This window comes from Bufo bufo, chromosome 1 (assembly GCF_905171765.1).
Source record: "Bufo bufo chromosome 1, aBufBuf1.1, whole genome shotgun sequence".
NCBI lineage: Eukaryota > Metazoa > Chordata > Amphibia > Anura > Bufonidae > Bufo > Bufo bufo.
Window position 1 is genome coordinate 122,538,607 of NC_053389.1, and position 22,380 is coordinate 122,560,986.

The 22,380-nt window shown below is 41.0% G+C and overlaps 1 protein-coding gene across 1 annotated transcript in view; it reads left to right on the top strand.

Moving 5' to 3' along the window:
* Nucleotides 1-22,380, top strand: part of LOC120994153 (mucin-16-like) — a 78,340-nt gene that overhangs the window by 55,287 nt on the left and 673 nt on the right. Inside the window, exon 8 of the mRNA XM_040422626.1 lies at nt 987-4,490. Coding sequence (XP_040278560.1) covers nt 987-4,490 — 3,504 coding nt within the window. The remainder of the gene's footprint in view (nt 1-986; nt 4,491-22,380) is intronic.

The window sequence follows — 22,380 nt, forward strand, 5'->3', positions numbered from 1 at the left end:
CAACTCTGTATGCAGGTGCACATCGCTATGGCGAAATACATATACAAACACAAATGCAATAGCACTCTGCAACCAGCACTCTGCCCTGCCTCTATGCTGGATGTTGACTGAGGCATTGGTGTACATTTTGGCCAAAGCGTAATAAGCCACTCACCACGTCAAGGTCGCCTCTATGAGTGGTCCCTAACACTATATTATTTATTATACTATAGCCTTTTATTATGGGTTAAATGAGAGAGAAAAAAATAACAGAAAAAAAAAGTTTATGTAAGTCTCTCCCAGGATTCAAATCTGGAATCTTCACATGAAAAACCATGCACTCACCACAAAGGTATAGAATAACCACATAAAGATGCATGTTTTTTCCATGCCTATAAGCTAACACATACTGGATTACTGGTGTATTTCTAATCATATATTGTGGCTGTGAATAAAGCAGAAATATGTATATTAGCTTTCTGAGCATATCTCAAAGTGGGGAAGCTAAAATACATAGAGTATATGACATGTAGATGCTAGGACAGAGCTCTGCTCTAAGAATGTCTAGCCCTGTCAATCAAAGACGAGCGAGGAGTGTAGAGAGAACAGGGGGTGCTACAAAGCAGAGGATTCAGTGCCTCCTGGTGCTCAAACTTCTAATTTGCATATGAATAAAAACATTCAGGATTCAGTTCTCAAAGGATTCAGTGCCTCCTGGTGCTCAAACTTCTAATTTGCATGTGAATAAAAACACTGATTTCTCTGCAGCTATTTTTCATACAGACAAAAGAAAGGTATTCTGTTAATCATTATGATAAGCCCTACCAGCCAATGTGTCTGGTTTAATAGGATTGATCCTCGTGACAGAGCCGCTTTAGAGGGGGATTTACATTTTGGTGTATCAATCGTCAGGGTAAATATTTGCTAAATAAAAATATGCAAAATTTATTAAGAAAAATTTGTGCTACAAAAGTTAAATTATATTAAAAGAATATTTTTTTCTACAGCTGTAACAGTCCATACAAAGGTGAAACGTGCAACACTGAAATTTCCACCAGTCCTACTTCAGAAATTGTTAGCACCTCGATACTTTCCACCCTTTCAACTAGACCTTTTTCAGTTGAAGAAACAAGCGAGCCTTCAGACACATCATCATTACATTTCTCAAGCTCAGCTGCTTCAACCACTCTGACTACTGAAAACGTCTCTTCCACCGTTACAGACCATGCTTCGACTCTTATGTCACAGGCATCAACACAGCTACCATCAGTACCAACAGAGACATCACCATCACAAGAACCCAGTACCACACAAACTAGTAACCTTTCAACAAGCAAACAAATATTGTCTTCTACATCAACGGGAGCAAGGACTGTCTTCACTTCTGAGATTTCCACAGAAGCTGCAACTTCCACCAGAACTGAAGAAACGGGCACAATTTCTACAGAACTCTCAACAGCCTTTTCAACTATTTCATCCACTTCTGTACCACAGATTACAACTTCAGAAGTTTTATTAACAGCCACAAAAACTAGTCATCTTCCTGCTACAACTTCTGAACTACCTGCTACAACGGACATAAAAACAGTAAAGTCTGAACCTGCACTCTCTCCTGAGGTGACTGCCACTTTGTCGTCAACTCCATCTATTCAGACACTTTCCACAACTGCAATTAGTCTTCCATCTGAAAGTCTTACCACCACTATATTTTCCACACTGTCGTCCTCACCCACTTCATTTGAAGAAACAAGCATGCCTTCTGAAACACCATCATCTTCCTTCAGCACTTCATTTTCAACAGTTCTGACTTCAGAAAACATCTCAACCCCAATGACAGATGACTTGACAACTAGTACATCACACACATCTACAAAACTACTGACAACAACAACAGAGTCTTCACCAGCTCAAGAATCTAGTACGGAAACAATTAGTCTTTATACAGGGGAACAAATATCGTCCTCTGCTTCAACAAGACCAAATACTGTATTCACTACTAAGCTTTCCACTCAAGCAGTTACTTCTACTACAAATGAGGAAACTGGTACTTTTTCTACAAAACTATCAACATTCCTGACTACTGTCCCATCCACCATTTTACCACTCTCAACAACTCCAGAAGGTTTGTTAACAACGCAAACCAGTCATCTTCCCACTACAACTTCTGAGCTACCAGCTATAACAGCAATACAAACAGTGATGTCTGAATCAACATTCTCTCCTGAGGTGAATAACACTGTATCATCAATACCAATGCCTAAAACTATTTCAACAAGTTCCACCAGTCCTACTTTAGAAATTGCTAGCACCTCGATATTTTCCACCCTTTCAACTAGAGCTACTTCAGTTAAAGAAACAAGCGAGCCAATAGAGACATCATCATTACATTCCTCAAGCTCAGCTGCTTCAACCGCTCCAACTACTGAAAATGTCTCTTCCACCGTTACAGACCATGCTTCGACTCTTATGTCACAGGCATCAACACAGCTACCATCAGTACCAACAGAGACATCACCATCACAAGAACCCAGTACCACACAAACTAGTAACCATTTAACAAGCAAACAAATATTGTCTTCTACATCAACGGGAGCAAGGACTGTCTTCACTTCTGAGATTTCCACAGAAGCTGCAACTTCCACCAGAACTGAAGAAACGGGCACAATTTCTACAGAACCCTCAACAGCCTTTTCAACTATTTCATCCACTTCTGTACCACAGATTACAACTTCAGAAGTTTTATTAACAACCACAAAAACTAGTCATCTTCCTGCTACAACTTCTGAACTACCTGCTACAACGGACATAAAAACAGTAAAGTCTGAACCTGTACTCTCTCCTGAGGTGACTGCCACTTTGTCGTCAACTCCATCTATTCAGACACTTTCCACAACTGCAATTAGTCTTCCATCTGAAAGTCTTACCACCACAATATTTTCGACACTGTCGTCCTCACCCACTTCATTTGAAGAAACAAGCATGCCTTCTGAAACACCATCATCTTCCTTCAGCACTTCATTTTCAACAGGTCTGACTTCAGAAAACATCTCAACGCCAGTGACAGATCACTTGACAACCAGTACATCACACGCATCTACAAAACTACTGACAACAACAACAGAGTCTTCACCAGCCCAAGAATCCAGTACAGAAACAATTAGTCTTTCTACAGGGGAACAAATATCGTCCTCTGCTTCAACAAGACCAAATACTGTATTCACTACTAAGCTTTCCACTCAAGCAGTTACTTCTACTACAAATGAGGAAACTGGTACTTTTTCTACAAAACCATCAACATTCCTGACTACTGTCCCATCCACAATTTTACCACTCTCAACAACTCCAGAAGGTTTGTTAACAACGCAAACCAGTCATCTTCCCACTACAACTTCTGAGCTACCAGCTACAACAGGAATACAAACAGTGATGTCTGAATCAACACTCTCTCCTGAGGTGAATAACACTGTGTCATCAACACCAATGCCTAAAAGTATTTCAACAAGTTCCACCAGTCCTACTTTAGAAATTGTTAGCACCTCGATATTTTCCACCCTTTCAACTAGAGCTACTTCAGTTAAAGAAACAAGCTTGCCAATAGAGACATCATCATTACATTCCTCAAGCTCAGCTGCTTTAACCACTCCAACTACTGAAAATGTCTCTTCCACCGTTACAGACCATGCTTCGACTCTTATGTCACAGGCATCAACACAGCTACCATCAGTACCAACAGAGACATCACCATCACAAGAACCCAGTACCACACAAACTAGTAACCTTTCAACAAGCAAACAAATATTGTCTTCTACATCAACGGGAGCAAGGACTGTCTTCACTTCTGAGATTTCCACAGAAGCTGCAACTTCCACCAGAACTGAAGAAACGGGCACAATTTCTACAGAACTCTCAACAGCCTTTTCAACTATTTCATCCACTTCTGTACCACAGATTACAACTTCAGAAGTTTTATTAACAGCCACAAAAACTAGTCATCTTCCTGCTACAACTTCTGAACTACCTGCTACAACGGACATAAAAACAGTAAAGTCTGAACCTGCACTCTCTCCTGAGGTGACTGCCACTTTGTCGTCAACTCCATCTATTCAGACACTTTCCACAACTGCAATTAGTCTTCCATCTGAAAGTCTTACCACCACTATATTTTCCACACTGTCGTCCTCACCCACTTCATTTGAAGAAACAAGCATGCCTTCTGAAACACCATCATCTTCCTTCAGCACTTCATTTTCAACAGTTCTGACTTCAGAAAACATCTCAACCCCAATGACAGATGACTTGACAACTAGTACATCACACACATCTACAAAACTACTGACAACAACAACAGAGTCTTCACCAGCTCAAGAATCTAGTACAGAAACAATTAGTCTTTATACAGGGGAACAAATATCGTCCTCTGCTTCAACAGGACCAAAGACTTTATTTACTACTAAGCTTTCCACTCAAGCAGTTACTTCTACTACAAATGAGGAAACTGGTACTTTTTCTATAAAACCATCAAAATTCCTGACTACTGTCCCATCCACCATTTTACCACTCTCAACAACTCCAGAAGGTTTGTTAAAAACGCAAACCAGTCATCTTCCCACTACAACTTCTGAGCTACCAGCTACAACAGCAATACAAACAGTGATGTCTGAATCAACATTCTCTCCTGAGGTGAATAACACTGTATCATCAATACCAATGCCTAAAACTATTTCAACAAGTTCCACCAGTCCTACTTTAGAAATTGCTAGCACCTCGATATTTTCCACCCTTTCAACTAGAGATACTTCAGTTAAAGAAACAAGCGAGCCAATAGAGACATCATCATTACATTCCTCAAGCTCAGCTGCTTCAACCGCTCCAACTACTGAAAATGTCTCTTCCACCGTTACAGACCATGCTTCGACTCTTATGTCACAGGCATCAACACAGCTACCATCAGTACCAACAGAGACATCACCATCACAAGAACCCAGTACCACACAAACTAATAACCATTCAACAAGCAAACAAATATTGTCTTCTACATCAACGGGAGCAAGGACTGTCTTCACTTCTGAGATTTCCACAGAAGCTGCAACTTCCACCAGAACTGAAGAAACGGGCACAATTTCTACAGAACCCTCAACAGCCTTTTCAACTATTTCATCAACTTCTGTACCACAGATTACAACTTCAGAAGTTTTATTAACAACCACAAAAACTAGTCATCTTCCCGCTACAACTTCTGAACTACCTGCTACAACGGACATAAAAACAGTAAAGTCTGAACCTGTACTCTCTCCTGAGGTGACTGCCACTTTGTCGTCAACTCCATCTATTCAGACACTTTCCACAACTGCAATTAGTCTTCCATCTGAAAGTCTTACCACCACAATATTTTCCACACTATCGTCCTCACCCACTTCATTTGAAGAAACAAGCATGCCTTCTGAAACACCATCATCTTCCTTCAGCACTTCATTTTCAACAGTTCTGACTTCAGAAAACATCTCAACCCCAATGACAGATGACTTGACAACTAGTACATCACAAACATCTACAAAACTACTGACAACAACAACAACAACAACAGAGTCTTCACCAGCTCAAGAATCCAGTACAGAAACAATTAGTCTTTCTACAGGGGAACAAATATCGTCCTCTGCTTCAACAGGACCAAAGACTTTATTTACTACTAAGCTTTCCACTCAAGCAGTTACTTCTACTACAAATGATGAAACTGGTACCTTTTCTACAAAACCATCAACATTCCTGACTACTGTCCCATCCACCATTTTACCACTCTCAACAACTCCAGAAGGTTTGATAACAACGCAAACCAGTCATCTTCCCACTACAACTTCTGAGCTACCAGCTACAACCGCAATACAAACAGTGATGTCTGAATCAACACTCTCTCCTGAGGTGAATAACACTGTATCATCAACACCAATGCCTAAAACTATTTCAACAAGTTCCACCAGTCCTACTTTAGAAATTGCTAGCACCTCGATATTTTCCACCCTTTCAACTAGAGCTACTTCAGTTAAAGTAACAAGCGAGCCTTTAGAGACATCATCAATACATTCCTCAAGCTCAGCTGCTTCAACTGCTCCAACTACTGAAAATGTCTCTTCCACCGTTACAGACCATGCTTCGACTCTTATGTCACAGGCATCAACACAGCTACCATCAGTACCAACAGAGACATCACCATCACAAGAACCCAGTACCACACAAACTAATAACCATTCAACAAGCAAACAAATATTGTCTTCTACATCAACGGGAGCAAGGACTGTCTTCACTTCTGAGATTTCCACAGAAGCTGCAACTTCCACCAGAACTGAAGAAACGGGCACAATTTCTACAGAACCCTCCACAGCCTTTTCAAAGATTTCATCCACTTCTGTACCACAGATTACAACTTCAGAAGTATTATTAACAACCACAAAAACTAGTCATCTTCCTGCTACAACTTCTGAACTACCTGCTACAACGGACATAAAAACAGTAAAGTCTGAACCTGCACTCTCTCCTGAGGTGACTGCCACTTTGTCGTCAACTCCATCTATTCAGACACTTTCCACAACTGCAATTAGTCTTCCATCTGAAAGTCTTACCACCACAATATTTTCCACACTGTCGTCCTCACCCACTTCATTTGAAGAAACAAGCATGCTTTCTGAAACACCATCATCTTCCTTCAGCACTTCATTTTCAACAGTTCTGACTTCAGAAAACATCTCAACCCCAATGACAGATGACTTGACAACTAGTACATCACAAACATCTACAAAACTACTGACAACAACAACAACAACAACAACAGAGTCTTCACCAGCTCAAGAATCCAGTACAGAAACAATTAGTCTTTCTACAGGGGAACAAATATCGTCCTCTGCTTCAACAGGACCAAAGACTTTATTTACTACTAAGCTTTCCACTCAAGCAGTTACTTCTACTACAAATGAGGAAACTGGTACCTTTTCTACAAAACCATCAACATTCCTGACTACTGTCCCATCCACCATTTTACCACTCGCAACAACTCCAGAAGGTTTGTTAACAACGCAAACCAGTCATCTTCCCACTACAACTTCTGAGCTACCAGCTACAACAGCAATACAAACAGTGATGTCTGAATCAACACTCTCTCCTGAGGTGAATAACACTGTGTCATCAACACCAATGCCTAAAACTATTTCAACAAGTTCCACCAGTCCTACTTTAGAAACCTCAATATTTTCCACCCTTTCAACTAGAGCTACTTCAGTTAAAGAAACAAGCTTGCCAATAGAGACATCATCATTACATTCCTCAAGCTCAGCTGCTTCAACCGCTCCAACTACTGAAAATGTCTCTTCCACCGTTACAGACCATGCTTCGACTCTTATGTCACAGGCATCAACACAGCTACCATCAGTACCAACAGAGACATCACCATCACAAGAACAAAGTACCACACAAACTAGTAACCATTCAACAAGCAAACAAATATTGTCTTCTACATCAACGGGAGCAAGGACTGTCTTCACTTCTGAGATTTCCACAGAAGCTGCAACTTCCACCAGAACTGAAGAAACGGGCACAATTTCTACAGAACCATCAACAGCCTTTTCAACTATTTCATCCACTTCTGTACCACAGATTACAACTTCAGAAGTTTTATTAACAACCACAAAAACTAGTCATCTTCCTGCTACAACTTCTGAACTACCTGCTACAACAGACATAAAAACAGTAAAGTCTGAACCCGCACTCTCTCCTGAGGTGACTGCCACTTTGTCGTCAACTCCATCTATTCAGACACTTTCCACAACTGCAATTAGTCTTCCATCTGAAAGTCTTACCACCACAATATTTTCCACACTGTCGTCCTCACCCACTTCATTTGAAGAAACAAGCATGCCTTCTAAAACACCATCAGCTTCCTTCAGCACTTCATTTTCAACAGTTCTGACTTCAGAAAACATCTCAACCCCAATGACAGATGACTTGACAACTAGTACATCACAAACATCTACAAAACTACTGACAAAAACAACAACAAAAGAGTCTTCACCAGCTCAAGAATCCAGTACAGAAACAATTAGTCTTTCTACAGGGGAACAAATATCGTCCTCTGCTTCAACAGGACCAAAGACTTTATTTACTACTAAGCTTTCCACTCAAGCAGTTACTTCTACTACAAATGAGGAAACTGGTACCTTTTCTACAAAACCATCAACATTCCTGACTACTGTCCCATCCACCATTTTACCACTTGCAACAACTCCAGAAGGTTTGTTAACAACGCAAACCAGTCATCTTCCCACTACAACTTCTGAGCTACCAGCTACAACCGCAATACAAACAGTGATGTCTGAATCAACACTCTCTCCTGAAGTGAATAACACTGTATCATCAACACCAATGCCTAAAACTATTTCAACAAGTTCCACCAGTCCTACTTTAGAAATTGCTAGCACCTCGATATTTTCCACCCTTTCAACTAGAGCTACTTCAGTTAAAGAAACAAGCGAGCCCTTAGAGACATCATCAATACATTCCTCAAGCTCAGCTGCTTCAACCGCTCCAACTACTGAAAATGTCTCTTCCACCGTTACAGACCATGCTTCGACTCTTATGTCACAGGCATCAACACAGCTACCATCAGTACCAACAGAGACATCACCATCACAAGAACCCAGTACCACACAAACTAGTAACCATTCAACAAGCAAACAAATATTGTCTTCTACATCAACGGGAGCAAGGACTGTCTTCACTTCTGAGATTTCCACAGAAGCTGCAACTTCCACCAGAACTGAAGAAACGGGCACAATTTCTACAGAACCCTCAACAGCCTTTTCAACTATTTCATCCACTTCTGTACCACAGATTACAACTTCAGAAGTTTTATTAACAACCACAAAAACTAGTCATCTTCCCGCTACAACTTCTGAACTACCTGCTACAACGGACATAAAAACAGTAAAGTCTGAACCTGCACTCTCTCCTGAGGTGACTGCCACTTTGTCGTCAACTCCATCTATTCAGACACTTTCCACAACTGCAATTAGTCTTCCATCTGAAAGTCTTACCACCACAATATTTTCCACACTATCGTCCTCACCCACTTCATTTGAAGAAACAAGCATGCCTTCTGAAACACCATCATCTTCCTTCAGCACTTCATTTTCAACAGCTCTGACTTCAGAAAACATCTCAACCCCAATGACAGATGACTTGACAACTAGTACATCACAAACATCTACAAAACTACTGACAACAACAACAACAACAGAGTCTTCACCAGCTCAAGAATCCAGTACAGAAACAATTAGTCTTTCTACAGGGGAACAAATATCGTCCTCTGCTTCAACAGGACCAAAGACTTTATTTACTACTAAGCTTTCCACTCAAGCAGTTACTTCTACTACAAATGAGGAAACTGGTACCTTTTCTACAAAACCATCAACATTCCTGACTACTGTCCCATCCACCATTTTACCACTCTCAACAACTCCAGAAGGTTTGATAACAACGCAAACCAGTCATCTTCCCACTACAACTTCTGAGCTACCAGCTACAACCGCAATACAAACAGTGATGTCTGAATCAACACTCTCTCCTGAGGTGAATAACACTGTATCATCAACACCAATGCCTAAAACTATTTCAACAAGTTCCACCAGTCCTACTTTAGAAATTGCTAGCACCTCGATATTTTCCACCCTTTCAACTAGAGCTACTTCAGTTAAAGAAACAAGCGAGCCCTTAGAGACATCATCAATACATTCCTCAAGCTCAGCTGCTTCAACCGCTCCAACTACTGAAAATGTCTCTTCCACCGTTACAGACCATGCTTCGACTCTTATGTCACAGGCATCAACACAGCTACCATCAGTACCAACAGAGACATTACCATCACAAGAACCCAGTACCACACAAACTAGTAACCATTCAACAAGCAAACAAATATTGTCTTCTACATCAACGGGAGCAAGGACTGTCTTCACTTCTGAGATTTCCACAGAAGCTGCAACTTCCACCAGAACTGAAGAAACGGGCACAATTTCTACAGAACCCTCAACAGCCTTTTCAACTATTTCATCCACTTCTGTATCACAGATTACAACTTCAGAAGTTTTATTAACAACCACAAAAACTAGTCATCTTCCCGCTACAACTTCTGAACTACCTGCTACAACGGACATAAAAACAGTAAAGTCTGAACCTGCACTCTCTCCTGAGGTGACTGCCACTTTGTCGTCAACTCCATCTATTCAGACACTTTCCACAACTGCAATTAGTCTTCCATCTGAAAGTCTTACCACCACAATATTTTCCACACTATCGTCCTCACCCACTTCATTTGAAGAAACAAGCATGCCTTCTGAAACACCATCATCTTCCTTCAGCACTTCATTTTCAACAGCTCTGACTTCAGAAAACATCTCAACCCCAATGACAGATGACTTGACAACTAGTACATCACAAACATCTACAAAACTACTGACAACAACAACAACAACAGAGTCTTCACCAGCTCAAGAATCCAGTACAGAAACAATTAGTCTTTCTACAGGGGAACAAATATCGTCCTCTGCTTCAACAGGACCAAAGACTTTATTTACTACTAAGCTTTCCACTCAAGCAGTTACTTCTACTACAAATGAGGAAACTGGTACCTTTTCTACAAAACCATCAACATTCCTGACTACTGTCCCATCCACCATTTTACCACTCTCAACAACTCCAGAAGGTTTGATAACAACGCAAACCAGTCATCTTCCCACTACAACTTCTGAGCTACCAGCTACAACCGCAATACAAACAGTGATGTCTGAATCAACACTCTCTCCTGAGGTGAATAACACTGTATCATCAACACCAATGCCTAAAACTATTTCAACAAGTTCCACCAGTCCTACTTTAGAAATTGCTAGCACCTCGATATTTTCCACCCTTTCAACTAGAGCTACTTCAGTTAAAGTAACAAGCGAGCCCTTAGAGACATCATCAATACATTCCTCAAGCTCAGCTGCTTCAACTGCTCCAACTACTGAAAATGTCTCTTCCACCGTTACAGACCATGCTTCGACTCTTATGTCACAGGCATCAACACAGCTACCATCAGTACCAACAGAGACATCACCATCACAAGAACCCAGTACCACACAAACTAGTAACCATTTAACAAGCAAACAAATATTGTCTTCTACATCAACGGGAGCAAGGACTGTCTTCACTTCTGAGATTTCCACAGAAGCTGCAACTTCCACCAGAACTGAAGAAACGGGCACAATTTCTACAGAACCCTCAACAGCCTTTTCAAAGATTTCATCCACTTCTGTACCACAGATTACAACTTCAGAAGTTTTATTAACAACCACAAAAACTAGTCATCTTCCTGCTACAACTTCTGAACTACCTGCTACAACGGACATAAAAACAGTAAAGTCTGAACCTGCACTCTCTCCTGAGGTGACTGCCACTTTGTCGTCAACTCCATCTATTCAGACACTTTCCACAACTGCAATTAGTCTTCCATCTGAAAGTCTTACCACCACAATATTTTCCACACTGTCGTCCTCACCCACTTCATTTGAAGAAACAAGCATGCTTTCTGAAACACCATCATCTTCCTTCAGCACTTCATTTTCAACAGTTCTGACTTCAGAAAACATCTCAACCCCAATGACAGATGACTTGACAACTAGTACATCACAAACATCTACAAAACTACTGACAACAACAACAACAACAACAACAGAGTCTTCACCAGCTCAAGAATCCAGTACAGAAACAATTAGTCTTTCTACAGGGGAACAAATATCGTCCTCTGCTTCAACAGGACCAAAGACTTTATTTACTACTAAGCTTTCCACTCAAGCAGTTACTTCTACTACAAATGAGGAAACTGGTACCTTTTCTACAAAACCATCAACATTCCTGACTACTGTCCCATCCACCATTTTACCACTCGCAACAACTCCAGAAGGTTTGTTAACAACGCAAACCAGTCATCTTCCCACTACAACTTCTGAGCTACCAGCTACAACAGCAATACAAACAGTGATGTCTGAATCAACACTCTCTCCTGAGGTGAATAGCACTGTGTCATCAACACCAATGCCTAAAACTATTTCAACAAGTTCCACCAGTCCTACTTTAGAAACCTCAATATTTTCCACCCTTTCAACTAGAGCTACTTCAGTTAAAGAAACAAGCTTGCCAATAGAGACATCATCATTACATTCCTCAAGCTCAGCTGCTTCAACCGCTCCAACTACTGAAAATGTCTCTTCCACCGTTACAGACCATGCTTCGACTCTTATGTCACAGGCATCAACACAGCTACCATCAGTACCAACAGAGACATCACCATCACAAGAACCCAGTACCACACAAACTAGTAACCATTCAACAAGCAAACAAATATTGTCTTCTACATCAACGGGAGCAAGGACTGTCTTCACTTTTGAGATTTCCACAGAAGCTGCAACTTCCACCAGAACTGAAGAAACGGGCACAATTTCTACAGAACCCTCAACAGCCTTTTCAACTATTTCATCCACTTCTGTACCACAGATTACAACTTCAGAAGTTTTATTAACAACCACAAAAACTAGTCATCTTCCTGCTACAACTTCTGAACTACCTGCTACAACAGACATAAAAACAGTAAAGTCTGAACCTGCACTCTCTCCTGAGGTGACTGCCACTTTGTCGTCAACTCCATCTATTCAGACACTTTCCACAACTGCAATTAGTCTTCCATCTGAAAGTCTTACCACCACAATATTTTCCACACTGTCGTCCTCACCCACTTCATTTGAAGAAACAAGCATGCCTTCTGAAACACCATCATCTTCCTTCAGGACTTCATTTTCAACAGGTTTGACTTCAGAAAACATCTCAACCCCAGTGACAGATCACTTGACAAACAGTACATCACACACATCTACAAAACTACTGACAACAACAACAACAGAGTCTTCACCAGCCCAAGAATCCAGTACAGAAACAATTAGTCTTTCTACGGGGGAACAAATATCGTCCTCTGCTTCAACAGGACCAAAGACTGTTTTCACTACTAAGCTTTCCACTCAAGCAGTTACTTCTACTACAAATGAGGAAACTGGTACTTTTTCTACAAAACCATCAACATTCCTGACTACTGTCCCATCCATCATTTTACCACTCTCAACAACTCCAGAAGGGTTGTTAACAACGCAAACCAGTCATCTTCCCACTACAACTTCTGAGCTACCAGGTACAACAGCAATACAAACAGTGATGTCTGAATCAACACTCTCTCCTGAGGTGAATAACACTGTGTCATCAACACCAATGCCTAAAACTATTTCAACAAGTTCCACCAGTCCTACTTTAGAAATTGTTAGCACCTCGATATTTTCCACCCTTTCAACTAGAGCTACTTCAGTTAAAGAAACAACCGAGCATTTAGAGACATCATCATTACATTCCTCAAGCTCAGCTGCTTCAACCGCTCCAACTACTGAAAATGTCTCTTCCACCGTTACAGACCATGCTTCGACTCTTATGTCACAGGCATCAACACAGCTACCATCAGTACCAACAGAGACATCACCATCACAAGAACCCAGTACCACACAAACTAGTAACCATTCAACAAGCAAACAAATATTGTCTTCTACATCAACGGGAGCAAGGACTGTTTTCACTTCTGAGATTTCCACAGAAGCTGCAACTTCCACCAGAACTGAAGAAACGGGCACAATTTCTACAGAACCATCAACAGCCTTTTCAACTATTTCATCCACTTCTGTACCACAGATTACAACTTCAGAAGTTTTATTAACAACCACAAAAACTAGTCATCTTCCTGCTACAACTTCTGAACTACCTGCTACAACAGACATAAAAACAGTAAAGTCTGAACCTGCACTCTCTCCTGAGGTGACTGCCACTCTGTCGTCAACTCCATCTATTCAGACACTTTCCACAACTGCAATTAGTCTTCCATCTGAAAGTCTTACCACCACAATATTTTCCACACTGTCGTCCTCACCCACTTCATTTGAAGAAACAAGCATGCCTTCTGAAACACCATCATCTTCCTTCAGGACTTCATTTTCAACAGGTTTGACTTCAGAAAACATCTCAACCCCAGTGACAGATCACTTGACAAACAGTACATCACACACATCTACAAAACTACTGACAACAACAACAACAGAGTCTTCACCAGCCCAAGAATCCAGTACAGAAACAATTAGTCTTTCTACGGGGGAACAAATATCGTCCTCTGCTTCAACAGGACCAAAGACTGTTTTCACTACTAAGCTTTCCACTCAAGCAGTTATTTCTACTACAAATGAGGAAACTGGTACTTTTTCTACAAAACCATCAACATTCCTGACTACTGTCCCATCCACCATTTTACCACTCTCAACAACTCCAGAAGGTTTGTTAACAACGCAAACCAGTCATCTTCCCACTACAACTTCTGAGCTACCAGCTACAACAGCAATACAAACAGTGATGTCTGAATCAACACTCTCAACTGAGGTCAATAACACTGTGTCATCAACACTAATGCCTAAAACTATTTCAACAAGTTCCACCAGTCCTACTTTAGAAATTGTTAGCACCTCGATATTTTCCACCCTTTCAACTAGAGCTACTTCAGTTAAAGAAACAAGCGAGCCTTTAGAGACATCATCATTACATTCCTCAAGCTCAGCTGCTTCAACCGCTCCAACTACTGAAAATGTCTCTTCCACCGTTACAGACCATGCTTCGACTCTTATGTCACAGGCATCAACACAGCTACCATCAGTACCAACAGAGACATCACCATCACAAGAACCCAGTACCACACAAACTAGTAACCATTCAACAAGCAAACAAATATTGTCTTCTACATCAACGGGAGCAAGGACTGTCTTCACTTCTGAGATTTCCACAGAAGCTGCAACTTCCACCAGAACTGAAGAAACGGGCACAATTTCTACAGAACCCTCAACAGCCTTTTCAACTATTTCATCCACTTCTGTACCACAGATTACAACTTCAGAAGTTTTATTAACAACCACAAAAACTAGTCATCTTCCCGCTACAACTTCTGAACTACCTGCTACAACGGACATAAAAACAGTAAAGTCTGAACCTGCACTCTCTCCTGAGGTGACTGCCACTTTGTCGTCAACTCCATCTATTCAGACACTTTCCACAACTGCAATTAGTCTTCCATCTGAAAGTCTTACCACCACAATATTTTCCACACTGTCGTCCTCACCCACTTCATTTGAAGAAACAAGCATGCCTTCTGAAACACCATCATCTTCCTTCAGCACTTCATTTTCAACAGTTCTGACTTCAGAAAACATCTCAACCCCAATGACAGATGACTTGACAACTAGTACATCACAAACATCTACAAAACTACTGACAACAACAACAACAACAGAGTCTTCACCAGCTCAAGAATCCAGTACAGAAACAATTAGTCTTTCTACAGGGGAACAAATATCGTCCTCTGCTTCAACAGGACCAAAGACTTTACTTACTACTAAGCTTTCCACTCAAGCAGTTACTTCTACAACAAGTGAGGAAACTGGTACTTTTTCTACAAAACCATCAACATTCCTGACTACTGTCCCATCCACCATTTTACCACTTTCAACAACTCCAGAAGGTCTGCTAACAACGCAAACCAGTCATCTTCCCACTACAACTTCTGAGCTACCAGCTACAACAGCAATACAAACAGTGATGTCTGAATCAACACTCTCTCTTGAGGTGAATAACACTGTGTCATCAACACCAATGCCTAAAACTATTTCAACAAGTTCCACCAGTCCTACTTTAGAAATTGTTAGCACCTCGATATTTTCCACCCTTTCAACTAGAGCTACTTCAGTTAAAGAAACAAGCGAGCCTTTAGAGACATCATCATTACATTCCTCAAGCTCAGCTGCTTCAACCGCTCCAACTACTGAAAATGTCTCTTCCACCGTTACAGACCATGCTTCGACTCTTATGTCACAGGTATCAACACAGCTACTATCAGTACCAACAGAGACATCACCATCACAAGAACCCAGTACCACACAAACTAGTAACCATTCAACAAGCAAACAAATATTGTCTTCTACATCAACGAGAGCAAGGACTGTCTTCACTTCTGAGATTTCCACAGAAGCTGCAACTTCCACCAGAACTGAAGAAACTGGCACAATTTCTACAGAACCCTCAACAGCCTTTTCAACTATTTCATCCACTTCTGTACCACAGATTACAACTTCAGAAGTTTTATTAACAACCACAAAAACTAGTCATCTTCCTGCTACAACTTCTGAACTACCTGCTACAACGGACATAAAAACAGTAAAGTCTGAACCTGCACTCTCTCCTGAGGTGACTGCCACTTTGTCGTCAACTCCATCTATTCAGACACTTTCCACAACTGCAATTAGTCTTCCATCTGAAAGTCTTACCACCACAATATTTTCCACACTATCGTCCTCACCCACTTCATTTGAAGAAACAAGCATGCCTTCTGAAACACCATCATCTTCCTTCAGCACTTCATTTTCAACAGTTCTGACTTCAGAAAACATCTCAACCCCAATGACAGATGACTTGACAACTAGTACATCACAAACATCTACAAAACTACTGACAACAACAACAACAACAGAGTCTTCACCAGCTCAAGAATCCAGTACAGAAACAATTAGTCTTTCTACAGGGGAACAAATATCGTCCTCTGCTTCAACAGGACCAAAGACTTTATTTACTACTAAGCTTTCCACTCAAGCAGTTACTTCTACTACAAATGAGGAAACTGGTACTTTTTCTACAAAACCATCAACATTCCTGACTACTGTCCCATCCACCATTTTACCACTTTCAACAACTCCAGAAGGTCTGCTAACAACACAAACCAGTCATCTTCCCACTACAACTTCTGAGCTACCAGCTACAACAGCAATACAAACAGTGATGTCTGAATCAACACTCTCTCTTGAGGTGAATAACACTGTGTCATCAACACCAATGCCTAAAACTATTTCAACAAGTTCCACCAGTCCTACTTTAGAAATTGTTAGCACCTCGATATTTTCCACCCTTTCAACTAGAGCTACTTTAGTTAAAGAAACAAGCGAGCCTTTAGAGACATCATCATTACATTCCTCAAGCTCAGCTGCTTCAACCGCTCCAACTACTGAAAATGTCTCTTCCACCGTTACAGACCATGCTTCGACTCTTATGTCACTGGTATCAACACAGCTACTATCAGTACCAACAGAGACATCACCATCACAAGAACCCAGTACCACACAAACTAGTAACCATTCAACAAGCAAACAAATATTGTCTTCTACATCAACGGGAGCAAGGACTGTCTTCACTTCTGAGATTTCCACAGAAGCTGCAACTTCCACCAGAACTGAAGAAACTGGCACAATTTCTACAGAACCCTCAACAGCCTTTTCAACTATTTCATCCACTTCTGTACCACAGATTACAACTTCAGAAGTTTTATTAACAACCACAAAAACTAGTCATCTTCCTGCTACAACTACTGAACTACCTGCTACAACGGACATAAAAACAGTAAAGTCTGAACCTGCACTCTCTCCTGAGGTGACTGCCACTTTGTCGTCAACGCCATCTATTCAGACACTTTCCACAACTGCAATTAGTCTTCCATATGAAAGTCTTACCACCACAATATTTTCCACACTGTCGTCCTCACCCACTTCATTTGAAGAAACAAGCATGCCTTCTGAAACACCATCATCTTCCTTCAGCACTTCATTTTCAACAGTTCTGACTTCAGAAAACATCTCAACCCCAATGACAGATGACTTGACAACTAGTACATCACAAACATCTACAAAACTACTGACAACAACAACAACAACAACAGAGTCTTCACCAGCTCAAGAATCCAGTACAGAAACAATTAGTCTTTCTACAGGGGAACAAATATCGTCCTCTGCTTCAACAGGACCAAAGACTTTATTTACTACTAAGCTTTCCACTCAAGCAGTTACTTCTACTACAAATGAGGAAACTGGTACTTTTTCTACAAAACCATCAACATTCCTGACTACTGTCCCATCCACCATTTTACCACTTTCAACAACTCCAGAAGGTCTGCTAACAACGCAAACCAGTCATCTTCCCACTACAACTTCTGAGCTACCAGCTACAACAGCAATACAAACAGTGATGTCTGAATCAACACTCTCTCTTGAGGTGAATAACACTGTGTCATCAACACCAATGCCTAAAACTATTTCAACAAGTTCCACCAGTCCTACTTTAGAAATTGTTAGCACCTCGATATTTTCCACCCTTTCAACTAGAGCTACTTCAGTTAAAGAAACAAGCGAGCCTTTAGAGACATCATCATTACATTCCTCAAGCTCAGCTGCTTCAACCGCTCCAACTACTGAAAATGTCTCTTCCACCGTTACAGACCATGCTTCGACTCTTATGTCACAGGTATCAACACAGCTACTATCAGTACCAACAGAGACATCACCATCACAAGAACCCAGTACCACACAAACTAGTAACCATTCAACAAGCAAACAAATATTGTCTTCTACATCAACGGGAGCAAGGACTGTCTTCACTTCTGAGATTTCCACAGAAGCTGCAACTTCCACCAGAACTGAAGAAACGGGCACAATTTCTACAGAACCCTCAACAGCCTTTTCAACTATTTCATCCACTTCTGTACCACAGATTACAACTTCAGAAGTTTTATTAACAACCACAAAAACTAGTCATCTTCCTGCTACAACTTCTGAACTACCTGCTACAACGGACATAAAAACAGTAAAGTCTGAACCTGCACTCTCTCCTGAGGTGACTGCCACTTTGTCGTCAACTCCATCTATTCAGACACTTTCCACAACTGCAATTAGTCTTCCATCTGAAAGTCTTACCACCACAATATTTTCCACACTGTCGTCCTCACCCACTTCATTTGAAGAAACAAGCATGCCTTCTGAAACACCATCATCTTCCTTCAGCACTTCATTTTCAACAGTTCTGACTTCAGAAAACATCTCAACCCCAATGACAGATGACTTGACAACTAGTACATCACAAACATCTACAAAACTACTGACAACAACAACAACAACAGAGTCTTCACCAGCTCAAGAATCTAGTACAGAAACAATTAGTCTTTCTACAGGGGAACAAATATCGTCCTCTGCTTCAACAGGACCAAAGACTTTATTTACTACTAAGCTTTCCACTCAAGCAGTTACTTCTACTACAAATGAGGAAACTGGTACTTTTTCTACAAAACCATCAACATTCCTGACTACTGTCCCATCCACCATTTTACCACTTTCAACAACTCCAGAAGGTCTGCTAACAACGCAAACCAGTCATCTTCGCACTACAACTTCTGAGCTACCAGCTACAACAGCAATACAAACAGTGATGTCTGAATCAACACTCTCTCTTGAGGTGAATAACACTGTGTCATCAACACCAATGCCTAAAACTATTTCAACAAGTTCCACCAGTCCTACTTTAGAAATTGTTAGCACCTCGATATTTTCCACCCTTTCAACTAGAGCTACTTCAGTTAAAGAAACAAGCGAGCCTTTAGAGACATCATCATTACATTCCTCAAGCTCAGCTGCTTCAACCGCTCCAACTACTGAAAATGTCTCTTCCACCGTTACAGACCATGCTTCGACTCTTATGTCACAGGTATCAACACAGCTACTATCAGTACCAACAGAGACATCACCATCACAAGAACCCAGTACCACACAAACTAGTAACCATTCAACAAGCAAACAAATATTGTCTTCTACATCAACGGGAGCAAGGACTGTCTTCACTTCTGAGATTTCCACAGAAGCTACAACTTCCACCAGAACTGAAGAAACTGGCACAATTTCTACAGAACCCTCAACAGCCTTTTCAACTATTTCATCCACTTCTGTACCACAGATTACAACTTCAGAAGTTTTATTAACAACCACAAAAACTAGTCATCTTCCTGCTACAACTTCTGAACTACCTGCTACAACGGACATAAAAACAGTAAAGTCTGAACCTGCACTCTCTCCTGAGGTGACTGCCACTTTGTCGTCAACGCCATCTATTCAGACACTTTCCACAACTGCAATTAGTCTTCCATCTGAAAGTCTTACCACCACAATATTTTCCACACTGTCGTCCTCACCCACTTCATTTGAAGAAACAAGCATGCCTTCTGAAACACCATCATCTTCCTTCAGCACTTCATTTTCAACAGTTCTGACTTCAGAAAACATCTCAACCCCAATGACAGATGACTTGACAACTAGTACATCACAAACATCTACAAAACTACTGACAACAACAACAACAACAGAGTCTTCACCAGCTCAAGAATCCAGTACAGAAACAATTAGTCTTTCTACAGGGGAACAAATATCGTCCTCTGCTTCAACAGGACCAAAGACTTTATTTACTACTAAGCTTTCCACTCAAGCAGTTACTTCTACTACAAATGAGGAAACTGGTACTTTTTCTACAAAACCATCAACATTCCTGACTACTGTCCCATCCACCATTTCACCACTTTCAACAACTCCAGAAGGTCTGCTAACAACGCAAACCAGTCATCTTCCCACTACAACTTCTGAGCTACCAGCTACAACAGCAATACAAACAGTGATGTCTGAATCAACACTCTCTCTTGAGGTGAATAACACTGTGTCATCAACACCAATGCCTAAAACTATTTCAACAAGTTCCACCAGTCCTACTTTAGAAATTGTTAGCACCTCGATATTTTCCACCCTTTCAACTAGAGCTACTTCAGTTAAAGAAACAAGCGAGCCTTTAGAGACATCATCATTACATTCCTCAAGCTCAGCTGCTTCAACCGCTCCAACTACTGAAAATGTCTCTTCCACCGTTACAGACCATGCTTCGACTCTTATGTCACAGGTATCAACACAGCTACTATCAGTACCAACAGAGACATCACCATCACAAGAACCCAGTACCACACAAACTAGTAACCATTCAACAAGCAAACAAATATTGTCTTCTACATCAACGGGAGCAAGGACTGTCTTCACTTCTGAGATTTCCACAGAAGCTACAACTTCCACCAGAACTGAAGAAACTGGCACAATTTCTACAGAACCCTCAACAGCCTTTTCAACTATTTCATCCACTTCTGTACCACAGATTACAACTTCAGAAGTTTTATTAACAACCACAAAAACTAGTCATCTTCCTGCTACAACTTCTGAACTACCTGCTACAACGGACATAAAAACAGTAAAGTCTGAACCTGCACTCTCTCCTGAGGTGACTGCCACTTTGTCGTCAACGCCATCTATTCAGACACTTTCCACAACTGCAATTAGTCTTCCATATGAAAGTCTTACCACCACAATATTTTCCACACTGTCGTCCTCACCCACTTCATTTGAAGAAACAAGCATGCCTTCTGAAACACCATCATCTTCCTTCAGCACTTCATTTTCAACAGTTCTGACTTCAGAAAACATCTCAACCCCAATGACAGATGACTTGACAACTAGTACATCACAAACATCTACAAAACTACTGACAACAACAACAACAACAGAGTCTTCACCAGCTCAAGAATCCAGTACAGAAACAATTAGTCTTTCTACAGGGGAACAAATATCGTCCTCTGCTTCAACAGGACCAAAGACTTTATTTACTACTAAGCTTTCCACTCAAGCAGTTACTTCTACTACAAATGAGGAAACTGGTACTTTTTCTACAAAACCATCAACATTCCTGACTACTGTCCCATCCACCATTTCACCACTTTCAACAACTCCAGAAGGTCTGCTAACAACGCAAACCAGTCATCTTCCCACTACAACTTCTGAGCTACCAGCTACAACAGCAATACAAACAGTGATGTCTGAATCAACACTCTCTCTTGAGGTGAATAACACTGTGTCATCAACACCAATGCCTAAAACTATTTCAACAAGTTCCACCAGTCCTACTTTAGAAATTGTTAGCACCTCGATATTTTCCACCCTTTCAACTAGAGCTACTTCAGTTAAAGAAACAAGCGAGCCTTTAGAGACATCATCATTACATTCCTCAAGCTCAGCTGCTTCAACCGCTCCAACTACTGAAAATGTCTCTTCCACCGTTACAGACCATGCTTCGACTCTTATGTCACAGTCATCAACACAGCTACCATCAGTACCAACAGAGACATCACCATCACAAGAACCCAGTACCACACAAACTAGTAACCATTCAACAAGCAAACAAATATTGTCTTCTACATCAACGGGAGCAAGGACTGTCTTCACTTCTGAGATTTCCACAGAAGCTGCAACTTCCACCAGAACTGAAGAAACGGGCACAATTTCTACAGAACCCTCAACAGCCTTT